The 27490-nt window shown below is 33.4% G+C and overlaps 2 protein-coding genes across 2 annotated transcripts; one reads left to right on the top strand and one right to left on the bottom strand.

The window, feature by feature from the left end:
• The first annotated feature begins 1005 nt into the window (after positions 1 to 1005).
• LOC136230298 (GDSL esterase/lipase At4g28780-like) lies at positions 1006 to 9658 on the top strand. Its single transcript, XM_066019332.1, has 5 exons — positions 1006 to 1284; positions 2814 to 2941; positions 3863 to 4105; positions 6222 to 6477; positions 9306 to 9658. Exons 1-5 carry the CDS (start codon positions 1035 to 1037, stop codon positions 9527 to 9529), a joined length of 1101 nt encoding a protein of 366 aa, XP_065875404.1. The 5' UTR covers positions 1006 to 1034; the 3' UTR covers positions 9530 to 9658.
• Positions 9659 to 10847: 1189 nt separating this feature from the next.
• LOC136229303 (vacuolar sorting protein 18) lies at positions 10848 to 24792 on the bottom strand. The gene is made up of 23 exons (XM_066017993.1): positions 24547 to 24792; positions 24247 to 24459; positions 24030 to 24169; positions 23667 to 23762; positions 23134 to 23201; positions 22839 to 22940; positions 22605 to 22749; positions 22153 to 22296; positions 21934 to 22053; positions 21705 to 21761; positions 21121 to 21180; positions 19736 to 19843; positions 18961 to 19103; positions 18603 to 18681; positions 17471 to 17533; positions 17238 to 17368; positions 16190 to 16295; positions 15854 to 16042; positions 15386 to 15613; positions 14166 to 14321; positions 13658 to 13819; positions 12236 to 12355; positions 10848 to 11443 (listed from the first exon to the last, which is right to left on the bottom strand). Exons 1-23 carry the CDS (start codon positions 24707 to 24709, stop codon positions 11270 to 11272), a joined length of 2967 nt encoding a protein of 988 aa, XP_065874065.1. The 5' UTR covers positions 24710 to 24792; the 3' UTR covers positions 10848 to 11269.
• Positions 24793 to 27490: the final 2698 nt, after the last annotated feature.

The following is a 27490-nucleotide window of genomic DNA, read 5'->3' as shown; positions in this document are numbered from 1 at the left end:
CCAAACACCACTCTTAAAGGTTTGTCTAGTCAAAACTTTTAAAGTGTCTCACAGGGTCATAGCCCATTTATAATTTTAACTATATATAGTAATCCGATCCAATTAACCCAAATTATTTGGTTGAACCAGTTGATTCATGACAAAAGACAAATCCAGGGGGTTTTAGCATCCACCGGTCGTCGAAAAATGCCGAAAGTTCTATAAAAACTATGAATGAAATTTTAATTTTTTTTTAGGGTTAAGGTGCAAAAATTTTACTCATAACGTTGATAAATTGGATCAATTTTAGACACTATTATAAAATACAGTCATTTTTTTCTTTATTTTGCACCAATTGCATATCAATTTGTTCTAAAAAAATGATATAATGTTTTTTATAATTTAATAATAAAATTGGAGATTAATATTTATAAATTCAGTTAACTTTTTGAATTTTTTTGTCTAATTCATACAATACATTTTTTTCTTATTTTTTTCACATCCCAACATATGTTTGTTATTTGTTACTAATAAAATAATGCATGTGTGAAGTGTAGATGACAAGATTCATGACCGAAAAGACAGTTTGATGAATTATTTCTCAAATTGACCCAATTTATCAACGTTATGGGTAAAATTGCTATTGACTTCCAACATTATGGATAAAATTACATCATTTTAGATGTTAGGAGTAAAATTGCTCTTGACCCCAAACGTTAGAGGTATTTTTGCACCTTAACCCTTTTTTTTATGTAAAAACATTAAAAAAATATCAGTTTAGCACCTATAAATCACAATAAGCACCCATAAATCACGAGAAACACTCTCTCAGTGAATCTTGGATCCATCACTATTCATAATCCAACTATAAATCCGATTTGATGTCCGGTCTCATCCAACCAACATTCTTATTCATTAATTTTTCTTACAATTCAGCCAACAACCTCATCCTTCCTCTTTAATAATTTGACTACCACTAAATTCCTAGCTACCTATAAAACAAAGTACATCAAACATTCTATTTACTAACACAAGTGTTATTATTACCAAACATAATGTCAAACCTTAGGATTATCATAATGTATACTATACTACTTTTCTTGTTCATAGTTTCATCATCAACTATGGCTGCCAAACCAAGTGGTCGTGCTTTCTTTGTGTTTGGTGATTCTCTTGTTGATAGTGGAAACAACAATTACTTGCTCACTTTAGCTCGTGCCGATTCTCCGCCTTACGGGATTGATTCCCCGTCTCACCAACCCTCCGGTCGCTTCTCTAACGGCCTCAATTTCCCCGATCTTCTTGGTATTTACATATATTTCATTTTCATCTAGTTGTTAATAATTTTATGTTTGTTTATATACAATGGCCGAGTGAGACACGGGTAAAAGAATGATAAAATTAGAATTACTGTTGCTAAATGTAAAACTATCGTCGTTAATATTCAAAATTTATAGCGGATTTGGTAGGGGAATAAGGGAAAGTAAAATCTGTCGCTGATACTTAGTGCCAAAAATCTGTAATTTTGACAAGTTCCGAGTATTTGTTCTTGTTCCTCTACAAACCCTCAGGTTGCTTCTCTAACGGTCTCAATTTCCCCGATCTTCTTGGTATATACATATATATGTCATTTTCTCCTAGTTGTTAATTCTTTTATGTTTGTTTAAAAACAATGGCCGAAGGAGATGCGGATAAAAGAATGATAAAATTAGAATTACCCATCGTTAAATGTATAAATATCACTGTTATTATTTAAGATTTGTAGCGAATTTGGTATTACTGACGGAATCTATGACAGAATTATCTGTCCGTGATTCTTAATCACGACAAAATCTGTAAATTTTAACATATTTTTGTCTATTCTTGTTCCTCTACAAACCCTTTGGTTGTCTATTAACTTTCGAGTATTTGTTTATGTTTGTTTAAATACAATGGAGGTGGGAGATACGAGAGAAAGAATGATAAAATTAGAATTATCCATCGCTAATGTATAATATCGTCATTAATATTCAAAATTTGTAGCGGATTTATCATTAGTGACAGAATGTGGCAGATTTATCTGTCGCTGATTCTTAATCGTAACAAAATCTGTAAATTTTAAACATATTTTTGTCCATTAACTTTCGAGTACATGTTCTAGTTCCTCTACAAACCCTCCGATCACTTCTCTAACAGCCTCAATTTTCCCGGTCTTCTTGGTATATGCATATATGTCATTTTCTCCTTCTTGTTAGTTTTTATTTACATTTGTTTAAATACATTGGCAGAGGGAGACACGGGAGAAAGAATGATAAAATTAGAATTATTGTTGCTAAATGTATAATTATGATCGTTAATATTGTTAATTTATAGCGAATTTGATATTAGTGACGGAAATGGCTACAAACTAATCTATTCTAATGCTTAATCCCAACAAAATCTGTAAACTTTAACGTATTTTTGTCTATTAAATTTCGAGTATTTGTCCTGGTTCCTCTACAAACCCTTTGATTGCTTCTGTAACAGCCCAATTTCTCCGATCTTCTTGGTATTTACATATATGTCATTTTTTCCTAGTTGTTAATTTTGCTTAAGTACAAGGGCGGATGGAGACGCAAGAGAAAGAATGATAAAAAAACAAAATACTGATAGAATTCCGTTGCTAAATGTATAATTTCGTCGTTATTATTCAAAATTTGTAGCAAATATAGCATTAGTGATGGAGTCTAACAAACTTATCTGTCGTTGATGTTTAATCCCATCAAAATCTTTAAATTTTAGCATATTTTTGTCTATTAACTTCCGAGTATTTTTTTCTGGTTCCGCTACTAACGGATAATGTTATATTTAATTAGGTGAAGCGATGGGATTGAACCCGGTTTTGCCTTACTTGAGTCCTGAGCTCAATGGCCAAAAACTACTTAATGGGGCCAATTTTGCTTCTGCTGGAATTGGAATACTTAATGACACCGGAATTCAGTTTGTAAGTATTAAAAAAGTCGGAGATAATAAGAAATCGATTTTTGACATGAGAACACAATTTATATAAACAACAACCGCTTGATACAACCAGTTTGACATGCTATCATTTCTATGTTATTATATCATATATAATTACGTAAAATATATAAATCATGTAACACGGTTATAACCCGTTTTTTACCCCTAGTAATCAACATCAACTTTTGGATTATATAATTCATTAACACCGTATATCAGGGTAAAATTGCACTAATAGTCACTGAAGTTCATGGCCAGTTTCAAAAGGCCATTGAATTTCATTTTGTTTCAAGAAAATCATTCAACTTTCCTTTTATTGCAATAAAATCGTTCTGGTCATTTCAGATAGAAAAAATCACTGCATCAGTGACGTGACAACACGTTGACATGATAGCAAAAAAAATATAACTTAAATTTTTTATTTACTTAATTCAGCTGTTTATAACTGTCATGTGATATACATGTGGTAGCCACGTGGTTGTAATGTTATTACACGTAAAAATAAGTTCTTTCCAACGTAGTTATCAACTCACTATTCCGGTGATCTTTCTGTCGGAATTGGTTGGGATTACTTTTTTAAAATAAAAGAAAGTTCAATGATTTTATTGACAGAAAAAGAAGTTCAATCACTTTTTTGAAACTCGCCTACTGTTACAAGTTACTTGATATATCAAAGCCATATAAACAAAGAGTTGAAGGTCGGAATTGTGTCTGTATTGTAAACGCTTCAAATTCGAAGCTATTTTCATGTCTCGCACACAATAAATACAATTGTTCGTCTTTTATGTACGGCGTATGAAAATTGTTGAATATATTTGCAGGCGAACATAGTAAGAATCCATAAACAATTCGAATTATTCGTCTTTTATGTACGGCGTATGAAAATTGTTGAATATATTTGCAGGCGAACATAGTAAGAATCCATAAACAATTCGAATTATTCGAAGAATACCAGAAAAGAGTTACGGTGATCATCGGAGCATCGGAAGCGAAAAAGCTTGTGAACAAGGCAATAGTTCTCATAACACTTGGTGGGAATGACTTTGTTAACAATTATTTCCTCCCAACTTTGACAATAAGAAGGCAACAATTCTCAGTTCCTGATTTTTGCCAAGTTCTCATCTCGGACTATCGGATCATTCTCACGGTATATTTCATTTTATTCTACTCGAAAAAAAAAACGTAAATTTTTACCGACGTTTACTGAAGTTTAGAATCTGTATCACAAACGTTGTTAACTTAGTTTTCTTAGTGTAAATTAAATACGTGGTGTACAACTTTTATCATTTTTCACACTTTGATGTACAATACAACCCTTTGGTGACCTCCCACTAAAGTGTACAGTTGGTAATTATGACCGGTCAACGCAAGTCAACGCGCCATGTCAGCATTTTGATCTCCCTAAAAGTTAAAATTGCTGACGTGGTGTGTTGACTTTGCCTTGACCGGTCAAATTTTGACTTTTAGAGATGTCAAATTGTTGATGTGGCGTGTTGAATTGTGTTGACCAGTCATAATTCCCACTAAAGTGTATAACCATAATCAGTTGCGTTCACATGGACCATGATGACCACGTAAATTTGGTCATTCACCGTTAGATCTAGGCGGATTAAAATCCTAAGATGTAGATTCAAAACATCCTAAAGCTTATATTTAATCCGCCTAGATCTAACGGTGAATGACCAAATTTACGTGGTCATCAGGGTCCATGTGAACGCAATTGTAACAATAATTGTGACTGATCAACACGAGATCAACGCGCTACGTCAGAATTTTGATCTCCCTAAAAGTCAAAATTATTGACGTGGCGCATTGACCGGTCAAATTTTGACTTTTAGGGATGTCAAATTGTTGTCGTGGTGCGTTGACCGCTCACAATTACCGGTTGTACAGATTGTACATCAAATTATGAAATGGATAAAGGTTGTACATCATGTATGTAATTTACCCAGTTTTCTTTTATAAAACATTGACCATAAATTTGATTTCAATAGAGCCCTTCTAGAAACTCACGGAAATGTTGACGCCGTACAAAAGACAATTGACTATGCAGCCAATTAAGCGTTACGTGTGACAAGGATGTTCGGCATGGTGTATAGTTAGCATGTACTCAAGTGTGTTAATTATGCGACATGTCAATATTTCAGTGAGTTTTTATACACAAATTGGCCGTGATGACTTTATAGAAAATAAATGTCATGTTTAATGATTTTATTGAATGAAAAATGAAGTTCGGTGGGTTTATAAAATAGACCTCAAACTTCAATGACGGTGGATGTAGTTTGCCTACTGAAAAAAAGTTAAATTGCATTGACGAGAATGAAATTTGGAATCTATTTCACGAAAAGATATTGAACTTCATTTTTTTTCATAAAACCATTGAACTTCGAATTTGATTTTAATAAGTTATTTCAGCTAATTTGTATGCATAAGCTCACTAAACAGGTTATGTGCTTTGTGAAATTTGCAGTATGAGTTAATTTTTCAATCAAACAATATTTGCGGTTAATTTGCAAAGTCAAACTTTGTATTTTGAGTAATTTGTCAGTCTTTTTAATTCCTCCAAACCGTTCCATTTTGAGGTAAATAGTCACGATAATAATTTTTTACAGAATGACACTGTTTGTAAATTGCACAAAGTACATAACCCATGTTTGAAAACTTTTAAACAGCGAGACTGTTTTTGCAAAGCGGCCAAACTACACGGTTTATTTTTGTACTTTTTCCTTTTTTTTATTTAATGTCTTAAGATGTGTGGTTGCTAGGGGTTTGTATCGGTTCGGTTTAAACTGCATATCGAACCGAACTGATTGAATACAGTTCTTCAGTTCGACATCGATTTTAGTTTTAGATGCATTTTGGTATTCGCTTCAATTTGACAAAAAAAAATGTAAAAAAACCCGAACTGCGATGAATTACACACACGTGTATATATATATAAAATTTTATAAGTTTAATTTTTTTACTCTTGTTGAGATAATAAGCTAATATAGATATATTTTTAAAAAATTATTGTTGACGTAAATTTAATGAGCAAATATATATAGTGATTTTTATTTTTAATTTTTTAACTAAATTCGGTTTGTCTGGTTTAAAACCCAACCGAACTGAATTTTTCAATTCGATTAATTTTCGGTTTTACATATTATCAACGTTAATTATTTTAGTAATTTTCGGTTTTTTCAGTCCGGTTCAGTTTTGAATCGATACACATCCAAACTTCAATTATCGTCGGTATACTCTAATTTGTGTTACAAATGTAGAACCTGTATGAGTTGGGAGCGAGAAGGGTTATAGTGACGGGGACAGGACCACTGGGTTGTGTACCGGCGGAGCTAGCTTATTCTGGCAGCAAAAATGGAGAATGCGCGACAGAGCCACAAAAGGCGTCGTCAATGTTCAATTCGTTGCTGTTTGAAATGATTAAAGGACTCAATACCCAAGTTGGTTCTGATATCTATATTGGTGCTAATGCATTTAATAAGAACATTGATATGATTGTCAACCCTAAACAATTTGGTACGTAATTTCTCTCCAAAATAATTAAAGGTTAATTACATATAGATACCGTGTAGTTTTACCGATTTGCAGATGGATATATGTGATTTTTTTTTTTTGCAAACGCAGCCCTGTGTTTTGCAAAAAAATTCAAAGCAACTTTGTGGTTTGCAAAATTTTGCATTTGGGTTCACTTTGTCAGAATTTGGCTGATAATAACATTGAAATAAAAAATTTCAAGAGTTAAATGATATTTTAAGCAACTTTAATTCTTTAACTTTTTAGGTTTGAGGTCATTTAGGTGTTGTTTTGTTATGAGAGAGAAAGTTAATGTTTAGAGAGAGAAAACTCCAAAAATTGTGATTTTGAAAATTTAAAAAATATGGTTTCATGGTAAATATGATACTAAACAACTTTAATTCTTGAAAATTTTCATTTTGATGTGGTTATCGGCTATATTTGGTAAAGTAAAAAAATGCAAAATTTTGCAACCACATGGTTTGCAAACAAAATACCACAGGTACCGATCTGCAAATCGGCGAAACCACAGGACATCTATATGTAATTAATCCTATAATTAAATTTGTTTCGGTATATGACGTATAAATTTAGAGGGTGAGCCTTGGCGTAACGGTAAATGTTGTTGTTGTGTGACCAAGAGGTCACGGGTTCGAGTCTTAGGAGCGGCCTCTTGCCAAATAAATTGGCAGGGGGAAGGCTTGCCTCCAGTACACCCTTATGGTGGGACCCCTGCCCGGACCCTCGCTCAGCGGGGACGCATTGTGCGACCGGGCCGCCCTTTTTTTATATGACGTATAAATTTAGTTTTATGGTTACTATGGAAAAAGCAAATTTATTTTCTATGTGCAAAATCGTGCAATTTGGAATTGGCAGACGTCGTCAGTTTTGCCCAAATCGGAGTTTAGGTTATCAATTCAGTTCCGAATTTGGCAAAACTTGACAAATTAGCCCAAATTTGATAAACTTTTAGGTATTAAAATGGATTGTTGTTGGGCCAATTTGTCAATTTTTTGCCAACTTCAAGGCTGAGTTGATACTTAAACTTCAATATCGGGTAAACTAACTTGATTGCTAACTTTGAGCGCTATTTTGATTCTTAATTCGTGCAATTTGAAATCTTATTAACAAAATATTAGTTTTTTCATGTACAGTTTCTTTTTCTGATCACCTTCCAACCTCTAACGTTTTGGCTATCCAATAAGATTTGAAATTACATATCTTTTGTTAGAAAATTGACTAGTCAACATCTCGTTCCTGAGCTGCTCGTCAAGTCTGTTCATAAACTTCACTCACGAACAACTCATTAGTTATGTTTATTTGAAATTTCTTTAACACAAAACTACTCGTTTTGAAATCCATAAAACTAAAGTTTACACAAAATTACCTTATTTTACATTTCTCCCTTTATAGAAATACTATTATTAACAAAATAATCACACCAAAATTGCTCACAGACGTGTTCATAAACATTATAATCGAGTTTGTTCATGAACCTATAACTGAATCTGCTTGTGAGCTTTCAAACCTAGAATTGACGTACTAAAGCTCAATTCGTTTATAAATCGAGCCGAACACGATCAAGTTTTTATCGAGCCAAACGAGCGGCTCGAGTCATTTACAGTTGTAATGACAACATAATTGATAGAGACATCCATCGGATACAATTTGTTTTACTATCATTTTTTTGTTGTTGCATTTAGATCATATATAATCACGTGCAATATATAAATTAGAATAAAGTCTAAAAAAACCATGTGTTTTCACTTTTTATCAAACTGATTTCTGAATTCTTTTTGTCCAAACGAGGATCATTTAGTTTGACACCGTTAACAACCTCAAATGAAAAATTGTAATAATTAAAGTTATTTAGTACCACGTTACTATGGAAACAAATTTTGTATTTTCAAAAATCATCATTTTCGGAGCTTTCTCTCTTTAAAATATTCACTTTCTCGCTCCTCACCAAACAACACCTAAATGACCTTAAAATTAAAAAGTTGAAGAATTAGTTGCTTAAAATATTATCAGGTCTTTGAATTTTTCAATTTTGAGTTCGTCAATGCTTATTTTAATTTTAAAGTCTCATATCTTAGTCGCAAACGAAAACATCAATCTCCTTTTGGACAAATTATTTTTTCTTGTATTAGTTTAACCAAAAAAAAAAAGTGAAACCAATGAGTAAACCCTTTTTGTGAATTGCTAAATACCGCTCCCATTTTACTTATCACTGCTCCAATTTGGACTTTTTTGCCCTTCTCATAATTTTGATAAAAAAAATGAAAATTCTCTCTAATTTCTTTCAAAATCACAATAAATGAAATTATGAAAATAATTGATGCGTGACAACCCGAGAACCCCAGAAATTGATGATTATGAGTCGGAAGCATTAAAATTTACGGGTTTTTTTATCAAAGAAATATTTTCATGGCAATTGGATGGTTTTGTATTTTCCGTCACAAAAAATGAACGATTTTTCATAATTTTTTTATGCCTAGGCAGACAGAAATTCCACCTAGACATTAAAAAAAATTCTTTCCAAAAAAAAAAACTGAAAGTTTTGAAAAAAAAAATTATGAAAAAAGCAAAATTGTCCAAATGGAGACGGTGATAAGTAATTTGAGGACGGTAAATAGCATTAATACGCTTTTTTTTTTAGATTTTACCCTATAAATTATATAACACGAATATCGCACAACAATTTGTTTCGATAAACAAGTTTTGTAAGTTCAATAAGTGTTTTACTATATTTTTATTACATTTACATCATATATAATTACGTACAATATAACACGATTATGACACGACAATTCGTTTTGATACTTTTGCAGGTTTTGTGACTTCAACGATGGCATGTTGCGGACAAGGAGAGTACAATGGGGTAGGAACATGTACGACGCTCTCGAACCTGTGTTCGAACCGCGACGAGTACCTTTTCTGGGATGCTTACCATCCAACTGAAAAGGCTAACAGAATTATAGTCCAGCAGCTAATTAATGGTTCCAACAACTATATTTTCCCTATGAATCTAAGCTCTATTATGGCTATTGATTAGCATCTCTAAACTTAATTAATTATCATCTACCCACTTATATAATTACACTTTTAAGTATTTTATTTCTGGATTATACTATATATATTTTATAGTAAATAATTAAATATATTTGAGGTTTGATGATTTATATATTTTTTTATTTGTGTGATGATAATATATATATATATATATATATATATATATATATATATATATATATATGCGTCTATTCTAATTTTATTAGAGTTCGAGTGTCAACCTAGTTAAAAATGTTCGGTTCCTGTTGCATGGATAGGTTTCGCCTTTATTAAAAAAAAAAAGCAAAAGTATTATAAGGCCAGTGCATCGATTCGGTTTAAACCATGTACCAAACCGAAACGATTGAGTTCGGTTTTTCAGTTCGGCATCGGTTTTAATTTTAAGTGTATTTCGGTATTCAGTTTGATAAAAAATGTAAAAAAACCAAACCGCACTGAATTATACATATTTTACATTCTTAAATATATGTATACATAATATATTTGATTTTACAAATTTAATTTTTATTATTATTGTTGTTGAGATAATAACCCAAGTTTTGTTATTGTTGAGGTAAATTTAATAAAAAGTTGTAGTGGTTTTGATTTGTTATTTTTTATTTTTTAACTTAATTTGATTTGTTCGATTTAAACCGAACCGCTATTTCGGTTCAGTTTTAATTTGGGTTTACCTATTATTCGGTTCGATATCGGTGTCAATTATTTTGATCATTTCGGTATTCGGTTTTCGGTTTGGTTCGGTTCGGTTTCGATGATTTCTTTGACTCAAACTGGAAAAGTTCAAAACATTAAAATTGTTTAATTAGAATCACACTTCCCACAAAACTGCATTTTAGATTTTCTACATCGTTCTTTCAGAATTCTCTCTCAAAACAAACTACTTTCTGTCTCTAAACCAAACAAGATCTAGATAACCTCATAACCAAAAGTTCAAGTACTCAAACTTGTCCGAATTGCTGTCTCTAAACCAAACAAGATCTAGATAACCTCATAACCAAAAGTTCAAGTACTCAAACTTGTCCAAATTATCAATTCGTTATTTTTTAACCATATATATTTTTTAATTTGAACTAAAATGTAAAGTTCTTCAGTAACTTTTATGTTATGAAGTTCAAACTTCGGAGGCTATGAATGTATTTTACCCTTTATATCTTCTCTAGTTACCAAAACAACCAGAGACAGATTCAAGGGGAAGCTACGGGGCTTGAGTACGCGCTGGTCATTGGTCATTGAAAAACGTTAAAAATTTCATGGAAGGTGTATACGGGACTTGCAAAAAAATTATGTAAAAACACCCAAAAAGTATAAATCTAACATCCATAAATCACGAGAGATCACCACAAACATCTCCTGTCAATAAATCTTGGATCCATCACTCCAAACAATCATATTATTCAATACATTTAACACTTGAATAATTCAATATCTATTTTATTTCTCACTTAATTTTCAGTTTAAACACAACTTAATTTACAATTCATGACCCCCAAAAAAACCATATGGTTAACCACATTATGAGAAGAAGAAAAAACCAATTGAATTGCCAACTTAAAAGGGTCAAAATATAACATTTAAACACCTATATTTCTACAAATATGCACACCTTGTTCTTGACTCAATGAAGAACACTCAAGAGCTCAGCACTGCCATTAAAGCTCCATAGAAACACATCTCTCGCAATAAAATTATTTTCACGCATTGCACTCAACAAGTAGAAAAATCATCATAACGTTAAAGACAGAGACCTCTGGGTGCTGATAGTGTGCGGTTTTATCTCCCATGAACTAACTTGATGTGATTCCTCGGGGAGAATAAAGGGTTTAGAGATCTCGCTGATCATCAACTCACCGCAAAATGGACATTCGCTGGCAATGGCATCGTCCAACTTTGCACGAAGCTGCAAGTTCGAACACGAGAAAGTCAATTAACAAAAGTTTTAGATGTTATAGTTATGGCTGTAAATGAGTCGAGACGCTCATGAGCTGCTCAGTGTTCGGCTCGATAAAAGCTTGATCGTATTCGGGTCGATTTATAAACGAGCCGAGCTTGAGCATGGTGAAACTCGGCTCAAAAGCTAGCAAAGCATGCTCGATTATAGGTTTATGAACAAGCTCATGAGCAAGCTATGAAGGGAAAAATGTAAAAAAAACATAGTTATGTGTAACTTTAGTTTTGTAGATCTCAAAACTATGTATTTTTGTGTTAAAGAAATTTCAAATCAATATAATTGATCAACATAATTAATGAGTTGTTCACGAGCGAAGCTCATGAACTGAATTAACGAGTTGCTCACGAGCAAAGCTCGTTAACAAGCTAGCGAACAGCTCGAGAGCAGCTCACGAACATAATGTTGAGCTCGGCTCGGCTCGATTACAGCCCTAGCTATAGTTCATGTGTGAATTGAAGCAATATGGCAAGCAATGATCAAATACGCTTTGAGAAACAGGGCATTCTAGTCACTTATGGACGTTTGGTACTCTTTCATATAGTTACTTTTTGCTTTTTCACTTGAAACAGTAGATCAGAAGTGATTGATTAGGGTTGAAAAATAACTACCATCTACCAGCAGCAGCAGCAACAACAACAACAAAAGGTAAACAGCAATAACTGAACTGAATATGCCCTTAGTATAGAACAATGGCGAACCGAAAATGTCCATAATATATAACAAGATAAAAAAAAATATGACCTTATCCGTAGGCGTTATTATGCTAGCAACAGGGTCGTCAGTCATGACACCATTTAAGTCTTTCTTAGCTCCCTCACCCAATAAACTAAGTTGCTTATGCAAATCCAGTATATACTCTGCCTGTAGAATCCATGGAAAAAAGTCCGAAGAGTTAGATAAACAGCAAACTTTACAGCATAGATGCAAGTCAACCCGATTATCATTTTTGTTGCATTTATATCATATATAACCATGTGGAACATATAGATCGCATACATTATTATAACACGACTACGCATTTTAAAACCCCTAAATTTCATTCTAAAATGAAAGACCCGAGTTTTATTTTGATGAGATAAGCTCAAAAACCAGCTATTCCAAATTGCCCCTAACATTGTTAGGGAAGTGCAGATTAACAAGATCAATTCTACCCCTACCCAACAGCAAATTTGAACTGACTGAACTGACAGTTATTCGACTGTTACATCGGATCTTCCAAACAAGTTTGTCGATAAAATAAAACAATTATGTGTATTTTGGCAAGTCATTTAAACATGTTTTAATAACATAGCAAACATTTTAAGCAGTTTTTTTTGTGATTAACTTATATCTTACAGACTTAAATATTGACGTTTCGGCAGGTTGTTTGTAACTGTCTTAGTAACAGAATAAATATTTTAGACATAATTGATGTTTGAAAGGTCGAGTGTGATAATTAAATGAGTGAAATAACAGTAAAACAGTTTGTTTAAATTTTCTGTCAGGTAGGGTTAAAATTGAACGTGTTTGGCAATGTTAGGGGTAAAATTGCACCATTTCATTCGTTAAGGGTAAATTTGCACTTCCCCAAAAACGATAGGGAAAAAATTGCACTTTATCCCAAACAGTTATCATGAGTCATGACTTATTGAGTGCCCGTTTCGTTTTCCTTACAGTAGATATAAAGTGTTTAGTTAGGATTGAGATAGCTAATTTAGAAGGAAAATCAGCTAATATCTACCGGCTACTAGCAACAACAAACAACTAACAGTAAAAAAGAAGAGCAGAACAAACAAGCCCTTAAGATACTTAGACCTAACCCTCCTATAGATTTTGGTTTTGCTCATCAACCATCTTCATATGCATGCAAAGTAAGTGGACGTCACCGTATTGACATCCATGATATAACTATCATGGCAATCTCTGTGCAAGTAAAATGAAACTCATATGACATTTAGAGTTACCAACTTTGCCAATTTTACAGACAGTACTGCTTCTGCCATTTGGATATACTATAAAGAATAAAATGAAGCACCATTTTCTTGCTACAATTTGACAAAAACACGATTATGACATGTCAAATATTTTGTAATGACTTGACCAACTGGTGCCAAACTTGGATATAGAGCATTTTGATTTCACGACCTTATAACTAAACAGCATATGCAATAATAGTCAACTTACTTGACTTTCACTAGTACAGCGTGTCACATGGGCTATCAAGCAATGTGAATGGAATGAATGTCCGCATGGAAATACATAGAAAGGAGCCATTGGTCCTACTGATGTATAGCCTCGAGACATCCGAAAGTCGCCACCCACAACCAAAATTTTCCGCTTACAAGCCTGAGATAATAATAATAAGAATTATAATCAGGCAATAACTATTTATTTGAATAGAGGAACATCAGTAACAATATACAACTGCATTTAAAAAAAAGGTGAAGTTTGATGGATATATAAATGGAACTTCTAGATTCATTTATGTGACTTTGTAGTATTTTAGGAATTGAAGGGAGATATTATCAGGTCAAATAAACTATCAAGAAGCATGTTGGTTGAGCTTCGATTAAAGGACATGATGGATTAGCATTTAGCAATACCTAAAAAAAAGTACTCGAAAATGATGAAAGTGCAACTTTATCCATGCAACTTGTCAACAATAAACTAGATAACAGAGAGATGACCATACCCCACACTCTTCATCACGATCAATAACAGCATATCTTTGAGTGAGTGCACTAATATCGTTTCTTATGTTGTCTGCACCATGTGTTGCATCATTCATTTCCTCTTTTAGTTCTTCAATTTGCTTGTTATAGTCCTCCAATGATGAGCAAATTGCCTCCTACATGGACAGTTAAAAGTCATACAATAATAGCAATTGAAGATAATGTAGAAGACAACACAAGGCACAGGAATAAAAATGTAGAAGTTATGATATTGACCACCAGGATCTGGCTACAAAACCTACAGCATTGAATCCATAAAGCTAAAGAGATACTCTACAAGAGTGATGAGTAGAGTGGGATTTGATTTAAATGATTTTCAAAAATGAGAAAGATAGTAGAATTTTATTTAAATATCCATGGGCAGCGAAACGGTAAACGTTGTTGTCGTGTGACCAAGAGGCCACGGGTTCGAGTCTTAGGAGCGGTCTCTTGCCAAAAAATTGGCAGGGGAAGGCTTGCCCCCAGTGCACCCTTGTGGTGGGACCCCTCCCCAGACCCTCGCTTAGAGGGGACGCGTAGTGCACTGGGCCGCCCTTTTTATCCATGGGCAGTGAAACACTTTCACATTCATAAGATGTCGATGGCGGAGATGCGTATGTTGCGATGGATGTGTGGCCATACGAGAAAGGATCGGGTGAGGAATGAAATAATTAGGACGAAAGTAGGGTTACATCTATTGAGAATAAAATGAGAGAAAATTGACTAAGGTGGTTTGGCCATGTAAGACAAAGAACGCTTGATGCGACAGTTAGAAGGATTGAAGAGTGGCAAAGGGATGCAATGGTGAGGGGTAGGGGAAGGCCTAAGCGAACTTGGAAGAGGGTGATTGAGAGTGATGTGAGTTTATTGGGGATTGGGGAAAATATGACAGTGGATAGGACGGAGTGGTGGAGGGAGAGAATTTATGTCGCTGACACGGCTTGATTTCACAGTTTTGTATGACGGTTCATGTTAGCCGACCCCGAATCATTTTGGGACTAAGGCTTTGTTGTAGTTGTTGTTATACCATGTAAAGATAGGCCTAACCCCACCCTAAAAGGGTTTGTCAAATGGGAGAACTGCCACACATATATATATAATTGGTCTAGTGGCTCAGTAATTAACCAATGCAAGATACTCAACAGGTGGGAAAAGAACTAACAAGTTGCAGAACGATTTACAAGATAGTAAAGCATCTCACCTTGAAGTCATCAATGAGGGCAAAGTCTGGAAAGAACGGCAAGATATCCTCAATTTTCAAAAGGCCATCAGTTTCCTTAAGAAATGCTATTGCTTTCCTTATATTCTCCCGCTTAGTTCCTTTTTCTTGTTGAACAACATGCTTGGCCACCATAAGCCAGAGCTTCTTTCTTAACTCTTCATCATCTTCAACCTTGTCTGCTTCAGCCATAGCAAGCTCGGGGTCAACCTAGTGCAGAAAAAGTGAATCAAAACTAATAAAATAATATAACTGAAGATCACACCTTTTACTACTCAAGAGTTAAGGCAGTATGTGGGATATTATTTAGAGAGAGGGAGAGAGAAAGAGGAGTGAACAATGTAATGTTGGGATTATTCTTTATCGAAAAATTCAAGGTTGAATTGATTAACCAAATAAAATAACGACCAAGAAACCAAAATGTTCAAAGCTAAAAGAAATGAATATCACCTGCAGAGCAAGAGCAACTGCTTCTTCATGCATAGACATCATACTATATATATGAACACAGGCACGCATTCTTTTTTCCTTGAGGCAAAGACGCAAGGCATATTTAGGATCATAGAAGAAATCAGGGCCATTTTCTCTTCCTTTTCCAAATTTGCATTGTAGAAAACGCAATAGTGCACCATCATCTTCCTAATTATAATAAAGGATAGAAAGAAAAATATGATTCAAACAATCAAATAAGTGCAACTACATTACAAGAAAACAATAAAAAATAGGTTAAGGTTTTCCTGGCATTTTATTCACTAAAATTCAAATAAGTTCTGGAAACAAGCCAACCTGCTTAGCATACAGAGACAAAAGCAAATTGTGAATTCCTGGATCCTCATTATGCAAACGGTGAACACAAAATTCCAAATATTTGATAACTTCATGGGTTTCATTCCTGCATGTGATGCAAAGTTCCAGTGAATAACCCAAAATTCTTCTGATAAACAAATATACAATTCCATATCTATAATTCAGCATCTAAACCAGAAGATGTCAAACCCGACCTAAAATAAGATCAGATAAGACGGTGAGACATTACCACTGACTTATTATATAAACTAGTAGCAGTGTCTCTCAAATAAGGAGAAAAATCAAAACAAAAACCAAATTCTGGTTTAAAGCTAAAATGACCAACATATGTCGTTTCCAGCCTAACTTTTTCATACGGAGTCCGATTTATCAATTCTAGAAATTTAGACACGGACGTGACAGAAGAAGCATAGGAAATTCTACTTGCTCGTCTACGAGTATCAATAATTTCTGATTATATGAGATGCCACTTTACTTGAAGAAAAGATATTAGGCAACAAACTAACATCAGAAGAAATACTTCATGCTCAATTTAAAGGTATTACTTTATTCTCAAAACATAATTCCACAGCAATTGATTTATCAATCAGTCTGGACCCAATGAATACAGAACAACTGACACCGGTAGGCCAAGTTACTAAAGAGCTTTGATGGGAGAGAAAAACATGGTAAACCATGATACATCTTAAGCCAATACTGGAACTTCAAATCCTAATCCATGCATCTCATCACAGAAACAAATCCGTAACTTCAGTAAACAGAGAATCGGCAAAAAGAGGACAATAGAGCATATTAACAGAAAATTGTAATCAACAGCAGTCAATAACTGGTATCAGCAGTCATGTGAAAGAAAGCTTATATCCAGCAGACACGTATTGGCACTGTCACCCTAGAATAAGATTGAATTTTTTTACAGCAGCAATTACAAATTCATGACTCTAAGAATATCAAAATGACAACTCTTGATACTCAGAATCACCATTAGAAAATGCACATATCACAGATTTAGCCAAAGATTCCATCTTACTTTGCATGAGGTTCACTTGAATAGCGCATCATAGCAGGAATCATTTTCCTTGGGTTTAGGTTCTTTGTGGCCATCCATGACTCCACAGTTTCATATGCATCAAGCGCAATAAGGTCTGGGGCAAACTTGTACTGCAAAGTCAAAACTGTCCATTTATTAACGCTGCTAAAACCTGATTGTCAAACAACTGCAATTGCCTGACCATATTCTCAATAAAGAAGTTTAATATGCACCTGAAGGTCTATGGGAACAGCAGGTTTCATAAGCACTTCCAATGCCTTCTTTGCTTCTCCTTGCTGAACTTAAACACCATAACCCCACAAAGAGACAGGGAGAGCGAGAAGAGGAAGAAGAATAAGAAGATGGCAGCAAAAAAACTCAATTGACAGAACAATTAAGAAAATGAAGTTAATTATTATCAACAAACAGCATCTAATTATCTGTTAAGTGCTAGATGGTAATGAATAACTAAAATTATGACTAAAAACGAACGGAAAATATTCTCCAACAATAATTTGTTTTTGTATCACATCGAAGCCTTTTTCTATTATCATCCCTATCTATTAAAAATATCTACAACCAATTGCATAGGTGAAAATAGAGGAACAATAATTTTAATTTCCAAGGGATTTAAATTCACCTTGCTTTTTTCCATAATACAGAACAGATAAGGTTCTACGACAAAAAAAATATAGAACTGAAGACATTTCAGTGTTAATCTACAACCAATTGCATAGGTGAAAATAGAGGAACAATAAATTGAATTTCCAATGGATTTAAATCCACCTTGTTTTTTTCCATAATATAGAACAGTTAAGGTTACAACTATTGAGAATAAAATGAGGGAAAATCGACTAAGGTGGTTTGGCCATGTAAGACGAAGAGCGCTTGATGCGCTGGTTAGAAGGATTGAAGAGTGGCAAAGGGATGCAATGGTGAGGGGTAGGGGAAGGCCTAAGCGAACTTGGAAGAGGGTGATTGAGAGTGATATGAGTTTATTGGGGATTGAGGCTTGATTTCACGGTTTTGTATGACGGTTCATGTTAGCCGATCCGGAATCATTTCGGGACTAAGGCTCTGTTGTTTTTGTTACAGAACAGTTAAGGTTCTACGAAAAACAAAATATAGAACTGAAGACATTTCAGTGTTAATCTAACGGAAAAAAATAGCTAATTTTTACATGTATAACAATAAGATTGTAATGAAGCAATCTATCATATTTCTCTTGTACATTGCTCTTGTAGTTTACCATTGTCGTCAATATCAATAAGGGCAAGCCCTATCACAAACGGAACTGAAGTCCCTCCTTTTTCCCAATAGATATAACAACATTATAATAAAAATAAAGCAGCAGTTTGTCAAAACCTGAATATAGTGGTGAATCACAATCTCATACTGCTCCTTCAGATTAGCAAAATATACTAGTTCTTCAACCCTACCATAACTGCAGAAAGGTATACGATTGAGAAAAATAGTTAAAACACAATTCCAACAGACAAAAGAATAGTGCAGATAAATTATGTAAGAGAAGGTAAGATTTGTAGTTTATACAGAGTGATATATTAATAATTTGGTACTCAATAAGGTCTAGAGTCAAATAAACCTATCAAAATGAATGAATAATTTCCACTAAATGAAATGCAACAACTTCTGTTTCAACACATATCACTGTAAATGATTTAAAGTGACTAAGGATAGGTTGTAGAAGATGAGGCACAATTACCCTTCCAATAGTTTCATTGTGGTTGCTTCATCCAACACGTCCTTGCTGTCACTGAGGAAAGCACGAAACTCCTGAATGATTGATTGGTACTCAGAGCTTGGACTCTCTGAAGCACCATCCTCTTCCAAAAGTATCCTGTTAATCTAAAAAAATGATATATAAACAAGGTTAATTTTAATCCAAGAAACCGATTACTGGTAGCAGATATACATTTTACATCCTCAAGCAGAAGTTATCTAATAGAGTGAATGGATAAGGAATTTCTCAAAGTGTACACTAGAAGTTATCTATAACTAGCTTTGATGTTTTTACACTAATTCATTTGCTTCAAAAAGAAACCAAGTAGCTCACATCCTGCCTGGTATTGAACAGGTTGAATTTGGAAAATTGGCGACTAGGAAAAGATTTAACAGTATGGGGCCATGGCTTCCAAATAAACTAATGCCTAATTACATACTTAAAGTATAAAGAGTATTCCCACGAATAATAGGCAAGGATACTGAATGCATCAGTCATATTTTTCATTCATGTCGAATTAAATTTAGCAATATCTAATTTTATCACTTAATGATGCAGACAGAAAAACAGATACTTGAGAAGTTGGAGAAGGTGTTTCTAAAAACAATTGTTGTCATCTGTCACACAAACCTAAGGATTGTTATTCTCTTGAGCTGGTAACCAACTTCTTAATAACAAGGGAAGGATAAAACAATTGAAACGGTCAGATTAGTCATCATCATTCATCAAGAGTAAAGCATGGTGAAAGAAACAAAACCTTGTCCAGGTATAATTCAGTTGCCCATGTTGATATCATAGTTATTTGGCACTTATCATCCTTCGTGAGATTGTCAAGCTTCCGCAGCAAGAAAGTTCTCAAAGCATCCTACAAGCAACAAAAGCCAGCCAAGAATCTCTGATGTCATAAAACATGTCAATTAACATATATCCATACCTATTCACCATTAGATAGTCCCACAGCTATTTGTAGCTTAATCTAAAACTAAGTTCACATTTTGCATGCAATTCGTTAACGTTGTAGAGTGATCCTTTTTACACTAAGGGGGTGTTTGGTTAGGCAATTTTATGGTAGGGAATGGGAATGACAATGGTTAATTTCCTTTGTCAATGTTTGGTTTTATAATTTTGATATAGGAAAGGGAATCACATTCCTCCATTTGTGGGAATCAACCATTCCATCCTTTACTTTCATCAATCAAATATGATTCCCATTCCTTTTTCAAATTTAATAATAATAATAAAAAAAAATAATGAAACCCACGTTTTATCCAATAACTAAACCCACACGATTTTCTCTAATAAAAATAACCACCTATGTTTATCGTTGAAAAAAAATAAAATATGTTTGTTTATTCATATAAAGAGGGCGAGCCTTGGCGCAACGGTAAACGTTATTGTCGTGTGACCAAGAGGTCACGGGTTCGAGTCTTAGGAGCGGCCTCTTGCCAAATAAATTGGCAAGGGAAGGCTTGCCCCAAGTACACCCTTGTGGTGGGACCCCTCCCCGGACCCTCGCTCAGCGGGGACGCGTAGTGCGACCGGGCCGCCCTTTTTTTATTCATATAATAATGTAATGTAATAGTTTTTATACAATTATTTTTTTATTAGTTTATGGTTATGATTTTTATATTTTATTTACCATGTATTAATTTTATCTAATAAACTTTGATTTGGTCCCGTTTTGATTCCGATTCCAAAATCCCATTTCGATTCCGATTCCAAAATTTGAACCAAACATGTCTAAAATAATTGGATTCCGATTCCGGATTAAACCAAACAAGAGAAATAAATAATAATAATTGGATTCCGATTCCGGATTAAACCAAACAAAAGAAATAAATAATAATAATTGGATTCCGATTCCGGATTAAACCAAACAAAAGAAATAAATAATCATTTTGATTCTGATTCCCTACCATTCCGATTCCAATTCCAATTCCGATTCCGAAGTTTAAACCAAACGCTCCCTAAGTTCTTATAGTGTTTAATGGGCATTAGATATACCACCAAAAAAACCATCGCAAGTCCTATTCACATCCTTTCCAAAAGATAATATGAAGTAACAAATGACTGAATATTTAAAAAGCATGAATAGTTGCAATAAATTTTAATTATTCAAAAAACATAAATCACTGGTATTACCTGTTCCCCTGCACTAATAAACTTCAGAGTTATCTCCTCAAAAGACAATATATAGGTTACCTGCAGAACAAATCCAATCAGTATCAGTTTAGCCCATAAAAAAAGGAAAAGATAGAGGGGGGAGTGGGGCTAAGAGTTTGTGCTTTGCCATTTCACCAAAAATGCACGAGAACTACTTCATCCTAAACTCCACTGGTGCAAATGAGTTCTTTGTTTACAATAATAAGTACTATCAAATTTCTGGTGTTATTATAATTATAAAATAATAATAATAAGGTCCAAAGACTTGTTCTAGTTTAATGATTACAGATCTAAGCACTAACACTTAATACTTTGTCTTTCATATGAATCCTTATAGTTTAACCAGAGATTAAATATATTCAAGAGAACCAAAGCAAAAGTGAGGAAGAGGAATGAGCAAAAATCATGTATATATAAAATGCAACTATATTTTCACATGGAATGCAATAATGGAAAATCACGTGGAAAATAATCAATTAGAGCATTTATATAGAATGGACGCATTGGCATAATGAAGGAAACACATTATGAATGAGAAATAACGAAAGAGACTTAGAATTTACTTTGGCATAGAAGGATGATGCTCTCAGAAAATCCCTTGAGGAAAATGCAGCATCTGCCTGCATCAGAAACAATCTAGTTAACAAAACAGAAGCCACAAAAAGAATAATTCTCTAAGGTGCATTTTCAATTTAAGGTGGAAGTTTTTTATTTTTTTAGAGACCAGATAAAGCAATACTGAAGCCATTGCATCAGTTGGTGAATTTTATTTTAATTTTAGTTTCAAATTACCTGCAACAAATATACTTGGTCTCTCTGGAGAGGGTCACGACAATTTGCCAAAGATGCAGCATATTCTTTCATATCAAGATATACCTTCCACATGTCCCGACCTTCATCATTAACAGACACCTAAAATATTCAGAGTCCAAAAAGCAAGAAGCTGCAGATTATTCCTTTTTCTTCCAAAAGAAAAATCAAAGCAGGAAAGGTGAAGTATTATCTATAAACCTGAAAGATAGAATTGTGGTCATAAGCATAAAACAAGCCTGCAGTGGCATCGCTACATAATCCAATAATATCCCTGGAAACTGATTCCGAAGTTTGATCAAATTGAAGTTCCTCTATAATTTGCTCACTGATTCTGTTCACAACCTGCAAAAGAAGTTAAATAACATAACAGACATGTAAAAACTTAGAGACAGGGGAAGTTAGAAAATAATAAAAATTAAAAAGGGGAGAGAGAGAGAGGAATCCAAGAAGACACAAATAGAACCTAATTTGTGAAGTCAATGAAAATTCTCAGACATTTATATATATATATATATATATATATATAAGGAGAGCTCCATATCAATAAATGGTTTATTAATAATTTTAAACAAAGATCATTGTATGCATCCATAAAAGGTAAACAAATAAACAGCATGACAAGTTAATCATGAATCCCTAATATAACATACCTTAACCTTGTTCCCGATAAGAAGCAGGAAATGAAATTCAGAAACTGCCATCGAAGTAGGTTCGACTGTATCAGAACCTTCACTTAGTTTCGAATAGCCTAGAAGAGCCTTGTTCTCCACGAAATTTTCATCTCCATTTGGAAAACTACCCAAGAAATGATAGTGTGAAAAAAGTTAAGGACCCTGGATAATAGATGAAGAAGAAACAAAAGGGACAAGAACACCATCCTCTACCTATGCTGTGCTCCAAAATTTAAGCCTCCATGATAGATACCTGCTCCAGAAAGCCAAGCAAAATGCACTGCTCTTCTTTGCTTGATAAAGAAATGAAGCTCACTAAAATTTCATCCAAATGGAGGAAAAGTTCATAGTCAGGAAGTTTAAGAAAAATTAGCAAATGATATTCCTCTAGACATTTGAGATGTACGGATTTCCAGTAAATGAAGGAGAGAACATAATTTCTGCATTTATTATAATTTATTTTCTAATATATACTGAAATAATATTAACAAAAGAAAATTTTGCTTGCCTGTTTGGTATTTCCCCAGGCAATTCCATAAAATGCACTTGACGATTTGCATAACTAGCAAAAACACTCTAGGAATGCAGAAGAACAAATTAGCATAAAATCAAATATATAATGACAATATCAAGAAAAAGGCAAAGGTCTACTGATAACTTTTGCAACAAAAAGTGTATATAAGCCAAAAATTAGGATGAAAAGCATACAAAAACAAAGTGTACAGATTAACATACATAAAGTACACCTTAAATTATATGTAACCAGAGACTGAAAGTACATGAATTTATATTCAAATATTAGCTCTTCAAGGAAGAAAGGTAACAAAACCATTTAGCTTGCAAGGAGGCAACAACACATACCATTTGACTGATTCAACTTCATATCTACTTACAGTATAATACTTTATCACTATCATTTTCCGCATGCCAGCAAGAGCACACCACAAGGACCCCAAGAAAAAACATATACAACCTTGGATAAAATAACATCAATTCTAACATAAAGATCTCAATTTAGGAATGAATTGAAAATAAGCATACCTCGAGTGATCCAATTCCAGTATACGAATAGAGTCTTGTAGGAGTAACAGCCATCACATAATATCTTGTTCCATTGCTCAAATTGGCTGTTTCCATCTGCACATACAATGTCACAGCAAGAACTTAGTTGCTTTGCAACTCCATCCAACAGGAAATTGTTTAGAAACCATCAAGCAATCAAATGGAAGCACCAACAAGAAAATAGTATGTGAAAAAGTTCAAAAGTTCTCTACAACACTTCCATAATCAAGCACTAGCCCATAAAAGACACTAGCAATAGCTTAAAGCAGAAGATTCCATGTAAAACAACAACAGCATATACTAGAAATACAAGTTGTAGTAACAAGATGAAGTAGAGAATACCTGCAAGCCCATGAAAGGTCCAGGAATTTCAGTAAGTTCATAGAGTAACTTTATATATTTCTCCCTCTTATCCTTCTCATCAACAGCAATCTCATGAAGCTGGCCATTGTCAGTCCCCAAAATAACTTCTTTCGTTGAAGCTGCATCAAAATCATTACTCAAAAACATAAACACAAACCCTTAACCAAATACATTCATAAATCAACAAGAAATTTACCTTCAGTAATCATCTGTCTATTCCAAGCTACAGTATTAACAACAAGACCTTTCAATTTAGTCAGAACTCGCGGCTTATTCCACCTCGCATGAGTATAATAAGTTTCCGCACCTCCACTGCCAACAACAGTAGCAATGCAATGACTGCCGCCAGGATCAACAAACACTCTGTGAATAGATTGCTCCCCAGGTCGACCCGCAGAAAGATCGAAATCTACACTCACCAAAAATCAAATTGCATAATCGTTCAATTGTTAACTCAGTGAAGTCCATGGAAATAGATAAAGGAAGCATCAGTTACCGAAAGAATCGCCGACGCCGAAATCGTGTCTAATTACCCATCCTTTGCTAGTTCCGATTACAATTACATCGTTTCCAGCTGCCATGCAAGTAATTACGCCTCGACCTTTCGCGGCGTACCTCTCTAGAAGATCGACAGTGAATACCTGCCTTCCTTGATCCATATTTTCACTGCCGGGAAAACAAAATCAATTGTCTAATCGGAGTTTTGAAGATCACCGGCGAGTTAAGGCAGATACTATTGCTTTTATATAACTGATGGAATTGAAGATAGTTTATATTACAATACTATGTCGTTTTATTATTTTCTTTAAGACAACGAAAATGATTAATTATTTACAACGGAATGAATTACAATAATTCAAACCCTAAACTCGTTAGAGAATACGTCCTTGCAATTATTTTTTTTTTTTTAAATACGTCTTTGAGTTAATTGTTTTATATGAATAGTTTTTCTTAGGTAACGGGTATTTTTCCCACGGGTGTGTACACACGATCCTAATAGGATTAGATTTGGTTTGGTTTAGATTCAGGATATAACAAAATCAATAAATTGCTCAATAGTAAAACCCGTAGTATTGTAATATAATAAATTATTTTTAAATTTCAACAAAAATTATTAATTATTTTCAATAATATAAATTTAAAAGTTTTTAACTCTTGTATTTTATTTTTTACAAAGTAATTAAAATTTACATAGAATTTAAAAAATTAATTATTATTTCAATCAAAAAAATTAACTATTTTTTTTAAGCAAAAAAATTAACTATTATTATTGTCCGAAAACACTTTCCTGATTTTTCGACATTTATTTCCTTAAAAAAATACATCAACGAAAAATTTTAGTTAGTTAATAGAAAAATAAATAAAAAATAAAAGAAAAAAAAATTATCCTAACTGTTTTAGTCCATTTTTACTTATTTTTTTAAAATAGTAGTTATTTACATTTTCATTTTTCATTTTTCGATATTTATAACTAATCAATGAAAAATATTTTTATTTTCCAACAAAAATTAAAAATTATGAACTCATCAATAGAGGTTATACGCTAATCCTGGGCCCTGCAAAAACCCAATAAACATGTGAAGAAAAACTCCTTTAGGGCCTACAATATGATATTACGGGCCCAATTATTGGGAAATTATGATCTTTTTTATTTTTTTAGGGTAATTAATTTATTAGTCCCTGTATTTTGATAAAACATACTGTTTAGTCCTTGTATTTTCAAAAATACACGATAAAGTCCTTAACGTTTTTCTCGGTGAACTGTTTAGTCCATACCGTTAGACTCTTATGAAGATTTTGTTATCAATTTGGATTTGCGTTCTTCTTTTCCTTTATTTTCCTTTTCTTTAAACTCTAATGCATCTGAAATCAACTTTGAGTGTTCTTTTTCTTGATTTTCTTCTTAATCGTTCAAATTCGTAAGCATTGGGTCTGTTCTTTTTCTTGTTCTCCATACAAATAGCTTCTTCTTCTAAATTGGATTTTCTCTTCTGAAGGGTAAATAGTAAAAGGTAATTTTGTCATTTCCGAAGTCATAAATGGTAAAAGATCTAACAAACAGACGGAAGGACTAAACAGTTCACTGAGAAAAAGGTTAGGAACCTTACCATGTGTTTTTGAAAATATAAGGACTAAACAGTATGTTTTATTAAAATATAAGGACTAATAAATTAATTATTTTTTTTTATTATGGGTTAGTCCTTTTGCTTCTCTAAAATTGATATTTGAGGAGTAAATTATGCTCATGACTTTGCAATGACCTTTATTATGTCTCATGAATTTCAAAACTGGTATTATAGCCCATAAATTTTGTATTCTACTAACCCCATCGTTGTTAATGGAAATAATATTCTAACAAAACTTTAATTCTTAAATTTTTTTTATTTTGAAGTCATTTAATTATTATCTAATTAGGAGAGAATGTTTGGTCCATAAAATAAAAAATTGTGGTTTGGTGAAAAATGTAGTTCTAAATAATTTTTTTTTTTACTTTTTCATTTTGAGATCCACATCCATCAATTTGACTTAGTTAATGATAAAAGAGGTCATTATTAGGGCTGTAATCGAGCCGAGCTGAGCCGAGCTTTGGTCTGTTCAAGTTTGGCTCACTATAAAATTAACGAGCTCAAGCCCGAGCCGAGCTTGCTATAAAATTAACGAGCCGAACCTGAGCCGAGCTTTGGCTTGCTCAACGAGCTTGAGCCGAGTCCAAAATCCTCTTTTGGACTTGGTTCATTAAGAAAATTATCTAACCATGTGTTGTTTGTGAGTAAATCGTTAATTATATTTGTGAAGTTTGCTCACAAATAATTCGTTAATTGTGTACATAAACAAGCTCACAAGCAAAGTTCGTGAATAAATAAACAAAATGCTTACAAATAGTTCGTCTATTCATCATTTATTATGTTTGTGAACGAACTCATATGAAATAATATTAAGTTTAGATATTTCTGAACTAACACAAAACTATATAGTTTTCTACAAAACTAAAATTTATTAATAAATGTTCTAATCGAGCCTGCTCGCGAGCTTTCGAGCCGAGCTTTGGCCTACTCAAACTCGGCTCGTTTACGAACCGAGCCAGTAAATCGTGTTCACAAGCGGCTTGTTTACAAATCGAGCCGAGTCGAGCCGAGTTTTTATCGAGCCGATCATGAGCGGCTCAGCTCATTTACAACCCTAGTCATTATGTTAGTTAATGGAAATTCAAAAACCATAAAAAAAATCGAGTGTAAGGACCATAGGTGTAATTTACCTAATATTTGAGTTTGAAGAACAAGTCTTTTCACTTTTGCTTTTTAGATCCATCATGGAACCAATTGAACTAAAAGCATAAACCGGTAGTTAAAGGTTCAATTCATACTAATATTTGGCACACATTTACATACCCACTGGATTTAAAGCGTACACAATACATGTTCATATTACCTGATCATATA

The sequence above is a fragment of the Euphorbia lathyris genome, chromosome 5 (genome assembly GCF_963576675.1).
Source record: "Euphorbia lathyris chromosome 5, ddEupLath1.1, whole genome shotgun sequence".
Lineage (NCBI taxonomy): Eukaryota > Viridiplantae > Streptophyta > Magnoliopsida > Malpighiales > Euphorbiaceae > Euphorbia > Euphorbia lathyris.
This window is presented reverse-complemented; position numbering and strand designations above follow the sequence as displayed.

Coding starts and splice junctions, on each gene's coding strand:
- LOC136230298 (XM_066019332.1), top strand. CDS start 1,035: ATGTCAAACCTTAGGATTATCATAATGTATACTATACTACTTTTCTTG. Junction 1,285..2,813: donor CAATTTCCCCGATCTTCTTG/GTATTTACATAT, acceptor ATATTTAATTAG/GTGAAGCGATGGGATTGAAC. Junction 6,478..9,305: donor TGTCAACCCTAAACAATTTG/GTACGTAATTTC, acceptor ATACTTTTGCAG/GTTTTGTGACTTCAACGATG.
- LOC136229303 (XM_066017993.1), bottom strand. CDS start 24,709: ATGGATCAAGGAAGGCAGGTATTCACTGTCGATCTTCTAGAGAGGTAC. Junction 22,054..22,152: donor ACCACAATTCTATCTTTCAG/GTTTATAGATAA, acceptor TGAATATTTTAG/GTGTCTGTTAATGATGAAGG. Junction 21,762..21,933: donor ACCAAGTATATTTGTTGCAG/GTAATTTGAAAC, acceptor TTTCTGATGCAG/GCAGATGCTGCATTTTCCTC.